Source organism: Vipera ursinii, assembly GCF_947247035.1.
Source record: "Vipera ursinii genome assembly, chromosome: 1".
In the NCBI taxonomy this organism is placed as follows: domain Eukaryota; kingdom Metazoa; phylum Chordata; class Lepidosauria; order Squamata; family Viperidae; genus Vipera; species Vipera ursinii.
This window is the reverse complement of record NC_139512.1, coordinates 223332364-223346013: the sequence shown is the minus strand read 5'-3', so window position 1 is coordinate 223346013 and position 13650 is coordinate 223332364. Positions and strand designations below refer to the sequence as shown.

Below are 13650 nucleotides of genomic sequence, written 5' to 3'. Positions count from 1 at the left end.
TCATGTGTCAAGGGCTATTTCCCACCAAGTCAACCTGGCTAACCTGGCTCAATAATAGTAACTATGAGAGAGATCTTGGGAGTCCTAGTGGACAGACACTTAAATATGAGTCGGGTAGTGTGCTGCAGCTGCCAAAAAAAGGCAGTGCAGTTCTAGGATGCATTAGCAGAGAGATAGAATCAAGATCACATGAAGTGTTAGTATCACTTTATAAATCACTTTATAATGCCTTGGTAAGACCACACTTGGAACATTGCATCCAGTTTTGGTTGCCACGACACAAAAAAGATGTTAAGACTCTAAAAAGAGTGCAAAGAAGAGCAATAAAGAAGATTAGAGAGATGGAAGCCGAAACATATGAAGAATGGTTGCAGGAATTGAAAAGAAGGACTAGGGATGATATGATAGCAGTGTTCCAATATTTGAGGGGCTGCCACAAAGAACGGGGTGGGTGGGTGGGTGGGTGGAGTGATCAACCAATTCTCCAAAGCACCAAAGCAGGACAAGAAGCAAGGGATGGAAAGTAATCAAGGGGAGAACCAACCTAGCTCTAAGGAGAAATTTCCTGACAGTTAGAACAATGAATCAGTGGAATGACTTGCCTCCAGAAGTTGTAGGTGTTCCAACCCTAGATGTTTTTAAGAAGAGATTGGACAAACATTTGTCTAAAATAGTATAGAGTTTACTGGTTGAGCAGGGGGTTAGACTATAAGGTCCAACGTCCCTTCCCATTCTGTTTATTAGAGATCCTGGCATGGTTCCTCAACTCAGAAAAACTTCTGAGCAACAATCTTCACTTTCTAATTTCTGATTTTACAACTCACATTGCTTTTATTTCCTTCCATTAAATAGTAATGGTGGGAGACTGGATGAATAAAGCACAGCCAGAGAAATAGTTGTGTTATCCCCACCAATTTACTTGAGTTCATTGCTTAGTTTTGATAATTGACAAGTGCAAGACAAATGTGGGCAATGCAATTGTTTTTAATCAAAACCTCAGGATCATGTAGTGAAATAAATTAATCATCATTTAAAGGTAACCCGCTACTCTTTTAATCCACAAACTTTGATACATTATTTTTTTCTTTTCATCTTGGAATATAATTCTTAAAGAAAGAATACATCTGCATAACTGGATAAATGAGTTTGCAAACTAGTGGCTGTGAAGCCGCTATCCACTGTAAATATTCATTCTTCTTAAACGCAGAGTAAACTCTCATGGAATTACTATTGTTGTTTTGAAAATATTAACAAATATGGAAAGAAAATGAATGTAAAAGCAAAAATAGTGTATGCTCAGCTAAGATCTTATTAACACCGAGATCTAGTAACTTAAATTATCTCTGCAAAAAAGAAAAAAATGGGATTCTGGAAAAGGCAATCACTCTAACATTATTATTGGATCATATTAAATCTAGTAAATCTAATTAAATCTAAATCTAGTTAAAATCCTCTTAGAAAACAACTGCTCCATTTCATCATAAAGGATGACTCTCACTTGGTTCACTGTTGCTGTTTTACATATTGCATGACTTTTAAAACATTACCAAATATTTCAATTTGTTGTCTAATTTACTGCCCTCGTCTTTTTAGTCGTTTTTAGAACCATTCAGTGTAACATCACAACTCAATACTTACCTCAATACCAATTTCAAATCCACCACCAAGGCCAGCAATTCCTATGGCAGATGGAGCAGACCAGCCTATAAAGGTAATTTAGAGAGACATTGTGACTATGCTGACAGCTTAATTTTGACACAGTAAAAAGCAAAAGATGGCAGAAACAGTTTTCAAGAACAATGCAGTGATGTCCCAATGAGAACAAGAGAAGAAACAAAACGTACCTAAGTATGAAAAATAGTAGAAAGCAAAGTTACCTCACCAAAGTCCAAAACTCCATATCCACAAAAGAAAGAGACTGTTGTGTTTCTGATAAGGACAGAGGAAAGTGAAAGTGAAAGGGTCAAAGGCAACTAGTTGTGTCCACCAAGGAACTTTAAGTGCATTAGCTTGGCACATTATGAAAGTAAATGGCCAAATGGGATGCAAAGAGGTAGCCATTCTACTAATGTTCTTAGGAGGAAGGACAAGAAAGAGTAGGTACTTAAGGTTTGTCTGTTGCACTAAATTAGAAAAGAGAAATTTACCTCCATTAGGCAGGCGAGCCAGTACTATCCCACTGCCTCCTCGAGCTGTTACCAAAAATCCTGCTTTGATAACAGACAAGATTGCAAGGCCTTTTGCTTTGGCAATTACATGGGCTACAAACAACAATACAATTAAAGATTACATTAGAGGTACTTTTAAAAAAACAAAAACCAAAACATTAGCTAATACTTATATAGTCAATACCTTCCTGCCTTTCTAGGTGGACCAAACAGGAAATGATGAACTAGTAAACTAATTCACATTATTTCTTTATGGTAAGTTTACGTTAACAGAATCTTGTCAAGTCTGAAACTACTACTCTCCCCCTCTACTTTCCCCTTTACCCAAGAAAACAGGGGGGGTCTCTTCTGAGCCTCTAGCCCAGCGGTCTTCAAACCTGGCCCTTTTATGACTTGTGGACTTCAACTCCCAGAAGTCTTCAGCCAGCCTGGCTGAGGACTTCTGGGAGTTGAAGTCCACAAGTCATAAAAGGGCCAAGTTTGAAGACCCCTGCTCTAGCCCTACCCACATTCCTGCTCCAGGCTCAGCTGCCTTTTATCTGACAGTTGTCCCGGCTGTGTCTCAGTGCCCTGTGTCCTAGTGTTATTCTCACATACCATTACAATGTGTTGCTATTATGCTAACAATCAGCTGCAGACTTCCTGTTAGCAGTGAAGAGACCAACTTCTTTGCTTTTTTCATTAGAAGACTGTTAGAGTTAGATAGTCTCCACACCAAGGAACATGGGGTTGAACTGATTCTGAATTGAAAACAATTCAGTTCTTGTAACGGCTTTAACTCCTTTCAATCTATCTCAACAAACCTTATTAAACAGAATTCTGAGAGTGCTGTAGGCATGGAGGAATTTTGGTTTAGACAGTTACCCAAGTGCCTGAGAAAAGCTGCTTTTCTGCCAGGATCATGTGGCTGCCACAAAAACTCAGGAAAAGCTGTCTTTCTTTTCAACAGTTGCAGGTAGAGCCAACTCCTTTGCCCTTGTATTCTCTGTATCACCATTTTAACTTCCTATCTAAAGCACTACACAGCCTTAAAAAATTACAGCATTCTTGAGAAAGAACTGTCAATTTAATGATTCCTTTTCATTTTACACAGATGTGGGTTTTCAGTATAGAGCTGTCTTGATTATTGCAGCTCTTTAGAAACTGGAGAGACTTGATTCTAATTGAAAAATAAGATTTGGGTTCAGATTGATTTATTAGAGTATGCCATTTATTTGTTTATTTTTATAGGGCTTAGCCTGAATCCAATTTAACTCTAAATTTTACTCTAAATTCCCATCCTCAGATGTTATTACCAAAGTGGCAATTACTACTGTATCAGAATCAAAAGTGAAAAAAATAAGATCCCAGAACGATCATGCTTGAAGTCAGTCTTTAAAAGAAACACATTTTTCTCAAAAGACAAAAAGTAGTTTTCTATTACAAAAAATTCAAGCAGAAAAGGCCGTAGAAGGGCAAACTCTAAAGTCCATTTATTTTAGTTGGTTTTAGTTGATGGTATAAAAATACTACAATACTGCTGCTGCGTAGAGCTTTCTCTCTTAAGATATTTGATAAGGAAGATGCTTATAGGGAAGAGGTGAAGGCTCTGGTGGACTGGTGCAATAAAAGTAACCTGGTTCTAAATGTTGATAAAACAAAGGAAATCAATGTAGATTTCAGAAAGAGCCAGCATAGTCATACTCCACTCAGTATCAAGGATGCAGCTGTAGAGGTGGTCAACAGTATTCAATATCTGGGGGTACAGATAACTAACAATCTGGTCTCTGCACATGTCATCGTTAGTGAAGAGTGCAAATCAGTGTCTGCATTTCCTGCATCGGATGAGGAGAGCACATCTTTCTCCTTCTGTCTTGGCCACTTTTTACAGAGGCACGATTGAAAACATTTTAACAAACTGCATCACTATCTGGTTTGGTGGCAGCAGCACCTCAGATAAAAAGTCCATACAGAAAATGGTAAGGATCACTATCTGGTTTGGTGGCAGCAGCACCTCAGATAAAAAGTCCATACAGAAAATGGTAAGGATAGCCAAGAAGATCATAGGAAATTCGCTCCGTGGTGTCCAGGATGCTGCTTATAAGCGCTATGTCCTTAGAGTTCAAAGCATTGTTAAGACCTCACACATCCACGTTGCAGTCTGTTTCTGTTGCTCCCCTCTGGGAGGAGGTTTTGAAGTATTTGTAACAGGACTACTTGATTCTGTAATAGCTTTATTCCCTATGCCATCTGTCTGATAAACTCGCAAGATTTATTTTTCTCGCCATGTACATGTATACATAACCCGAACTAGACTGTTGTTTCTGTGTGTCATATAATATATTTGGGTATATGCATAATTCTGTATTTATTTATTTTTGTCATATTTATGTACTGTATATCGGAGGTGGTGACCCTTTGCAACAAAATTTCATTTTAATGTATGCCAATTAGTGTACATTCAAAGTGACAATAAGTTATTATTCTATTCTATTCTATTTCTATATTTGAAGATAAAATTTTGCTTCATGAATAAGTAGCAATGAGGTCTGCTGTCATTAATATTGGAAAAGAAATGTGCATAAAAATATTTCACAATATTATTTCAAATAATATCACATTATTATAATCCATCTGAAAAAGAAGTACATTGTAATTGCAAAAACATTTAAAAAAAACCTCTAGATCTAGTGCCACTGCCATTGGGTACTAATTGCTATCTTAGGTTTTATAGAAAACAGGCCTCTTAAAAATGTAACAACATGTGCTTTTTCATGCTCATAATCCATTTCACAATGTAAATACAGAATCCATGCCTTTACATTATAATTTTTCAAATAAACTCAGCAGGCAAAGACAAGGCTTTAGAGATACTTTAAAAGAGAGAGAGGAAAACATAACTCTAGGCAGGATATGGTATAGAAATGAAAATCTCACTCTTTACCAGGTATGATCTTGTCAGGACCATTTCTGGAGGTTATTTCAGTAAATTCTCTTAAAATCTTAGCTGCCTTTTTGACTTCCGATTTCAAATTGGAAGGTATGGGATTGTTCACTGGAAGAGAAAAAATATATATACAAAAGGACATTATAATAGTATAACATTAAGCCGAAACCATCTTTCATTTTTTCTAATGGTTTTCTAATGCTTGATTGGACCATAATTCTCTACTTTAATCACATTCTGTGATGCCATTACAATTTCTTTCCTCTGCATAATGGCAGAACTCAGGAGAACATTCGCCCTTCATGGGATGATGAACTGAGTGACAATCTCTTTCCAATCACACCTACTGGTCCCATCAGGGATGGATATGCTTTGTAACCTGTCAGCTAGGGAATGTTGTCTAGCTAGAAAGAAACATTTTTATGTCATGGCTTCCTCCCTTTGGAACATCATCCCTCAGAGACCTAAGATGGCGGCGCCTGGAATGGCTGCGGCTGCATTGGCTCTTGAAGGCAAATAGTTTTTAAGGGCTAGTATAGGCCACATGATCAGGAAGATTTTAATGTGTTTGAGCAAATGGTGGAACTAAGGTAACATACGACATACGACCAACAATCTTTGGTAGCATGGCGAGTTTCTAGTTGTTTTGGAACTGTTGGTGAGACCGTTAAAAGTCGTTGGCACTGTTTGAATTTGTTCTACCAGCAGCAAGATCTGACTGCTGGCCCAGTGATGGATTTTACTGCAAATCAGGGCTGTTTCCAGAGGAGGCAGAGGAGGAGAGGACCTGGAGCTTATGGAGCGAAGGAACTGGATGAGGCTGTCGGCAGGCCCAGAGGAAGAGAGAGAGGCTTTTGGAGGAGTTGGTGGCGGCGGCAGCAGCGTGCTCCAGGGGCAAAAAGAAGCAAGGCCTTTTTAAGGAAAGGGTGGAAGAGTCAGGATCAGAAAAAGGAAAGAAGGAGAGGTTGTCAGAATACAAGCGAATTTGAGGGCTAATCCACATGGAGCCCCATTTCCATCTGTCCTGTTTGCCATCGTTCACTCCCTAGAGACTAAAATGGACAATGTGAAATTTGAGCAGGCCACGAACAAGGAGTATATATTGGAGGTGGTGACCCTTTGAGAGCTGTATGCAACGAAATTTCATTTTGATGTATGCCGATTGGTGTACATTCAAAGTGACAATAAAGTTATCATCAGATTAGCCCTGACTGTAAGGCCTTTGAAGTCGTTCAGAGAGGGAAGCACTAACCATGAATATTAACAGTAAGTTTACTGTAAAGTTATAGTAACCGCATCTTGCAAGTCTGAAAGTACATCTCCCCCTCCCCACACCTTTACAGTCCAAGAAATTAGGGAAGGTCCTCTTTTTAGGGTCCTTTTGCCACACCACATTGCTTCTGAAAATCCAGGTGCCACTTCTCTGATTGCTGCTAAGGTCCTCCAGTCTCTCAAGGACATTTTCACAGACCGTAACACTGACCTTATAACAGTTACAATTAAATACCAAGTTGTCCATCTCTCTCACTCGGGCACACGCACGCGTGGGCACACACACACACACACACACACACACAGAGAAATGTATTTACATATATGTATGTATTATGTATTTTTTAATTTAAATACTGCCAAAATTGTGTGAATCCTGGGAGTTTCTAATAAAAAACAAAACGAAATGAAATTTAAACTTGTTCACTCTTTATAGAAAACAAATTCAACATTAAAACTTTAAAATAAATATTTATTGGTGTTATCTTCCCACCAGGCAATATCAGTTTTAAAAGCTTCCACTATCTATAGTGGCTGCAAGTACTATTTCGTAAGGGAGCTTGCAGCCGCCTCATGTGTCAATATTGGATCAGAGTGCAAATACTGTGGTGTACTACCCAGTTGCTTTTGGTGAGTTAGGCTGCTACACAAGTTTGATTAATAAATAAATTATTAAAAAATGGAAATAGGATAAAGGGGTGGAAATATTTCAGGAACATTTACTTATGTCATTGTCCTTTTATTGCACTAGGGGTATGTCTAATAGTTTGCCAAGTACCAAAGACCAGATTGAATTTACAATTAGTATTTGACATAGACAGAGAGAGGGATCACATGGGATGAGTCACAATTTCACATACGTAATTCTAATTATAGTACAGGATGAATGCACTGTTTAGGAAAATATGAGATTTGAGAAACTGAGAAAGAGATGAGAGAGATAAAGGAAGGAGGAAGGGAGAGAAAGAGATGTCATTTCACAAGAATTTTTGCCCTGCATTATTCATAATTAAACAAATACATGGTGCAAGACATGATTAGAAAAAAAGCAATATACCAACAGTATAAAAAATACAAATAAAACCGCTCTTACAAATTGGCATCAAATCAGTTAAATTTACTTAAATAATATGTAGATGTATCAGTCTTCTGAGTGGTGTGGTGACCTAATGGGAGGGGCATGGTGGGCTAATAGTAAAGACACTTGCCTCCCACTTGGAAGATTGAGAATTCAATCCTAGGTAGTGGGCAAATATTTCTCTCCTAGGGAGCAAAGAAAAAAATATCTGCTGTGATATTGCGTGGTGTCAGGAAGGGCATCCGGCCAGTAAATGCTCAGCTCCATCTAGTTGCTCTGACTCTACCCTGAATTAAGATTTCACAGGGTTGTAAAGAGGGAGTTAACACCTAACACACGAGGCAACCCATGAAATACTGCAAATAATAACGTACTGTCATACATCAAGGTCCTGGGAATTACAGTATAATACATCATTTTCCCCCATTGACCATTTGTACTACCTCCACAGAAAATGGACAGTCCATGAACCATAAATTGGGAACCATCATAGTATAAGTAGTCCTTGAGTTACAACCACTTGTTCAGCAACCAGAGTTACAATGACACTGAACAAATGGAATTTACAACCGATGATCGAGGTTGTGGCTGTCGCAGTGTCCCAGCAGTCATATGATTGCTCACAATTATAAAGGTTGCAGTGTCTTCTGGTTCATGTGATCACAATTTGTAACCTTCCATGCTGGTTTGCCATAAGCAAAATCAGTGAGAACACTGGCAGGAGGTTGCATGTTACTCACAATCCTGCAGGGTTTTTTTTTCTCCTTAGGAGCCCCTGGGAAACATGGGGATTTAATACTCCTTAGTGCATACCAACCCATACCCTTTGGTGCTCACCCTTGGCACCTACAGACCTGCACTCTGTAGCATTCACAGACTTGCGTGCCTGGGATGCGCTTTTAGCATCTCTTACCACATTGTGTTCATGTGAGGTCCTTGCTTAGCCACCTGTGTGATCCTTGCTTAATGTCAACAGGATTGCCATCATGTGATATTACACTTCATGATCACATTGCTTAGCAATGGAAATTCCAGCCCCAATCATCATTGTAACTTGAGGATTATATGTAAAGAATAACTACTTCCACATTCTGACAGTTCTCTGCTATTGTTAATAATATTAATCTCCCTTATGCAGTTGTTTTTGAAAAGATGATGGAACACCAGAAATAACAATAAACACCCTAAAGCTCACCTACCATTTGCATATCTTTCTTTAACAAATAGCATGTATTAACTATTTGTTGATTTAAATGTATATCCAAATCAGCACAGCCCTTCTGCCATGTGCCTCTTTACCTACATTGTATTGATAATGCATTGTATTGATAATGTATATGCTACTGCTAAGCTTGTAAGCCGCCCTGAGTCTTCGGAGAAGGGCGGGATATAAATGCAATAAAAATAAAAAAATAAAAAAAATAAAAAATAAAATAAAATAAATAATAATCCTGTTCCCATTTGTTTTAGAAAGAAAATTCAGGAATAGTCTTAGAAACACTCATTTCTATTAGCGCATGCTTCTACTGCTTGCTTTCTATGTAATCAAAAGACCATGTCCATTTTTAAAAATTGCAGTTCATTTATATATTGACCAACAATGAGGTGGAGGCTAGATTATTTGAGATGTTTATAAAGATGATTCATAATTAATACTGAAGATTATTAGAATCTGAAAGTTTACTGAATTTATTAATAAAATTTATTATCCAGTCACAGCTAAGTAGTTCTGCTCTCAAAAGCTAAAGCCCCTGGTTTGATCTCTCTGGGAAATTGCTATGAAGAGATAAGGATCATCTGAAATAATTGGGACATAGGATAAAAGGCTGCAGAAAATGGAGAAAAATGCCTTTATCCCAGAGCTACAATGTACCTACCAGTCCTTCACAACAAGTGGCTCACCACTTCCTTATCCAATTTTTTCCTGTGTTTCAATTTTAACTTTTACTGTGAATATATTTAAATTAATAGATTTTGTCCACAATTCTGTTGTAATATTCTACTTCAAGCAGATCAAATAGTAGAGAACAGGTTAAAATATTTACACAATTATTGCACCTGTGTGAATAATCCAAGGTAAAAGGAACTAGCTGAATTGCTTTACCTGAGCAAACTTTCAATGCGGCTCTAAAGGAAGATCTACCTTAAAACCGCTTTAAGCTAATTTTGAGGAGGGGGGGGAACAGCCAGTCTAGGTAGCTGAAGAAAATCAAAAGATATTACAAGCACAACAGTATATTCAGGACTTTAACAGTTAAAACTGGAACAATTGTCCTAAAAATGCCGGTCCTAAAATTTAACTAGTAGCCAATGCAGTCACATGAAATTCAAAGTGATATGCTACTCATAGCTATCCCCTGCTAAAATTATCCATAGAATTATAAAAATTGAAGCTGCCAGCAGCTTCCAAATTAGAAAAAAAATACTTGAACAAAGATAATTTTTAATAGCTTCCACTAACTCAAAAAGGCAGGAGGAAAAAGCCTAGAATTTAAACCCAGAAATAATAAGAGCTTTTACTTCTGTATACAGATGGCTTCTTGCTTGCCTGCTACAAATTAATGAAATCTTTCCATTGAAGTCATGAGTTTTCTGCTAAGAAGCCAATTCCTAAACAAAAGCTAGGTATCTGGAGAACAGAGTTTTATTCTGCCTAGGCCAAGGCTAATAATAATTTCAAATTAAATTCAGCTTTTGAAATATCTTTAAAATTAACCTCATGGAGTAATCTACAAAGACTATAGTCCAGACATGTCAAACACAAGGCCCGGGGGCCGGATCCGGCCTGCAAAATGGTTTCATGTGGCCCGCGAAGCCATCCTGGAAACAGTGAGGGAACGGCCCCCACTGCCTTGGCCATGGCCCAGAGACCCTCCTTTTGCCAGAGACCCTCAGATCTGTCCCACTCCTGCCCAGGCCCCCATAGGCACCCTTGATGCGAACGATGTAGAGCTGGCCATGCCCATCCAGTACGCCATGCCCACCCTGTCCATACCCACCCGGCCCCCTGAGGGCAACCGCAATGCTGATGTGGCCCTCAATGAAATTGAGTTTGACACCCCTGCTATAGTCCAAGCGTAAATGAGATAACAATGTAGTCAAGTATTATGGAGTTGGGCCTGTCTCCTGGTGTGTGGGTGAAGAGATATATAGCTCTTCTAATAAACAGCAATTGCAGCTTAAATGGATAAGATGCCTAGAGCCTAAATATGTAAACAAGTTGGAAACCTTAACAACATCAACCCTTTGGGTCATGTGACCAGGAGGGAGGAGATGGAAGAATGGAGGAATCTGCCGCAGGGTTTTGAGTCACTTCTAAACTGTCTCTCCTAAAAAGATACCTTGTGGGATTTTTTTTTCTCCTCTGCAGGAGCCCCCATCCAGATCCAGCCAGTTTTTAGATGTTGTCATTCTTTTGCCAGCTTTTCCCCTTTTCCTTTTAGAGACAGATAAGCGGTGTCTTGAATCCTTAATCTTTTTTCAATATTCAACTGACTTGAGAAGACTAAAAATGGATATTAGAGCTCTTCCAGACCTGCTTTTTGGCAAGGACATATGAAATCCCATCATGCCCAGTTCACCTTAGTTTTGTCTATATAGCAACTTATAATGGTAAAAAGTTTATTTAAAGAACTGCATGCCATTAAAAAAAGCCTGTTCTTCTGGTTTTTATTAGTCTGCCCTCCATTCACTGCCTGAAACATTTAAATGAGGAAAGAAAAAGTAGAGCAAGGGCTTATTGTTTATCTGGATTTTCAAGTGTTGAGAATACTTTATCCAATTACTAACCATAAGCATTTTCAAGCTACTTCAGGGTCCAACACCGCAGAAAGTAACACAACTGCCTGTATATCTCCTAATTTACAGGTTGGATAACTATTACAAAATGTCTTTTTCAAAGCAATTTATAGAAGTAGCAATTTATATGAACTATTTATAGACACACACTTTTATTATTTTTATAAATAACTAAATAAATAACTCATATTTACAAATTCCTTCCTCCTATGTTCCTCACAACAATAACAGGTGGATTGGGCCGAGAGAGAGTAACTGGTCGGGTCCAAAGTCACTCATGCGGCTTTCATACCTACAGTGGACGAGAACTGAGTTTCCTGCTTTCTAACTTGGTGCCTTAACCATACTGTATACATAATGTAATGTGATATTTCCCTGTCTCTTCTCAACAGTTTTTACTGCTGATGTATTTTGAGAATTGATAGTTAATGTTATAAAGCAGGGTTATCAAACTGCCAGCCAACGGGCCAGATGCATCATAGCGAAACTGCGCCCACCCCATTGCTGGCAATGGCAAAAAAGTCACGATACGTCACGACACGTCACATGACGTTGCAAGTTTGACACCCCTGTGAGAAATTTTCAGTTACTACTACTTTTGCCACAATTTTAGCACAAAGAAGGTACTGACCTAGATTACAGCTCAGTGGCAAAATTTATTCTAGTAACTCTTGGATATTTCCAAAACTATATTTTGATTCTACAATTTCATCCATGATTATTCTTTTTACATATTTAGGAGATCAGTGTTAGTTCACAACATGGGCGTCAAACTTGATTGTGTCATGTGATGTATCGTGACATATTGTGACATTTTTTGCCTTTGTGGAGCCAGGGTGGTCATGGCCTGCATGTGACACATCCGGCCAGCAGGCTGCCAGTTTGACACCCCTGGTTTATAATATCTCAAAATCAGAGATCTATCTATTAGTATCTTTTCAGACTAATATGTTTTTTAAAAAAATATTAGTCTGAGAAGGTGCTATAGACTTTTTCTCCTGTATGCCTGTAAAACTATTTATTTGCCAAGTATTTTTTTATTCTTTTATCACATAAATTACTAGGAAATAAATCAATCATCCTGGGTACCCTTGAACCCCATTGATCACAACAAGAATAAACCAAACAATTTTACCTCAGCAGGTGGCAGCACAGGGTTTGCTCTGTCTGGTTTACTCATAGCTTAAGCATGGTTGGGCGTGATTAATATTTGGATGGGAGAGTATCAGGAAAAACCAGGGCTGTAGGTTAAACTAGGAAGTCCAAAAACAAAAACAAAACCATATCCCCATCCTGACATTTTAAAGCAACAGCAAGTCACATGGAAAGACTATGCATGTTCAGAGTCATGTTTGCCTCTGTACTTGAAATATATGTTTATGTATTAGATTCTTATCCCACTTTACCATTAAAATAAAGAAGTCACATCATTAGTATAATCCCAAAGATTAAGAAGGAGATATGAAGCGTTTAGTTTTAGCTGGTGTAGATCTATCTTCCTCATGCATTGGTTGCCAGCCCAATACATATTATACATTGCAGCCAAATACAAATACAGATTTCTAACAGTTAAGGAAAGCTATAGATGCGTCTATGCAACACAAGGAAGAAACGAAAGCAGATGCGGACCCTCCCGGACTAAAACATCACCACTTTTCTCAAAATCCCAATACATGAAATCCTCTCTATGGAGATTCTCAGGCATCCAGGTCATGATTTGTCCCAAAGGTGATTTTTCAGAAGGCAACTGGACTTCCAGGTTTTTCTTTGAAGACGTTTCGCTTCTTATCCAAGAAGCCTGGATGGTGGGGGAATGAAAGGATTTATATTCCTTGCAGACAGCTGGTCATTTGCAAGGAATATAAACCTTTCCCTTCCCCACCATCCATTCAGAGCTGAAGAGGCTTCTTGGGTGAGAAGTGAAACGTCCTCAAAGAAAAACAAGCAAGCCCAGTTGCCTCCTGAAAAAGCACCTTCGGGATGAAATCCTCTCCTTCGCAGATCAGCCTCATCCAGATACTCACTTCTGCCGGGCGTCCGCGCACGAGCTAGAAACCCTGGCTGGAAAAGCTCTTCTTGATAAAAAAAAAAAAAGCCACGCGCCCACCCACGCGAGAAAAGCAACGCCGTCACATCCCTTCGCCTGGGCAAGACGGAGGCGGCAGCGGCGGCGGTGGTTGCTCACCTGTAGCAGGTGCACGGGGGTGGGGGTGGGGAATAGCTGACTTCCCGAGTGCCTGATTTTTAAGAGGGAAAAAAAAATGAGCGAAGGAAACCGCGTGGGTTGACCGACATTTTACTAATATTTTGGGGCTCCCGTTTGAAATTCTACGTCTTCCCTATCAAAAGAGGCCAAGCGTCTCTCGTCTTTGACATTTTAAATTAATATCCAGGCAATGGACGAAGAC

General features: G+C 38.8%; 1 protein-coding gene across 4 annotated transcripts in view; it reads right to left on the bottom strand.

The window, feature by feature from the left end:
- SH3YL1 (SH3 and SYLF domain containing 1) overlaps nt 1-13579 on the bottom strand; it is a 98556-nt gene extending 84977 nt beyond the window's left edge. For 2 of the 4 annotated variants that reach the window (XM_083348175.1, XM_083348176.1), the window contains exons 1-4: nt 13267-13578; nt 5092-5202; nt 2148-2261; nt 1639-1703 (exon numbers count right to left, since the gene is read on the bottom strand). In XM_083348175.1, coding sequence (XP_083204301.1) covers nt 1639-1703; nt 2148-2261; nt 5092-5202; nt 13267 — 291 coding nt within the window. In that variant the 5' untranslated portion in view covers nt 13268-13578. Of the gene's footprint in view, nt 1-1638; nt 1704-2147; nt 2262-5091; nt 5203-13266 lie in introns of all 4 variants that reach the window. The other 2 variants (XM_083348174.1, XM_083348173.1) reach the window with 2 other exon arrangements.
- Nucleotides 13580-13650: the final 71 nt, after the last annotated feature.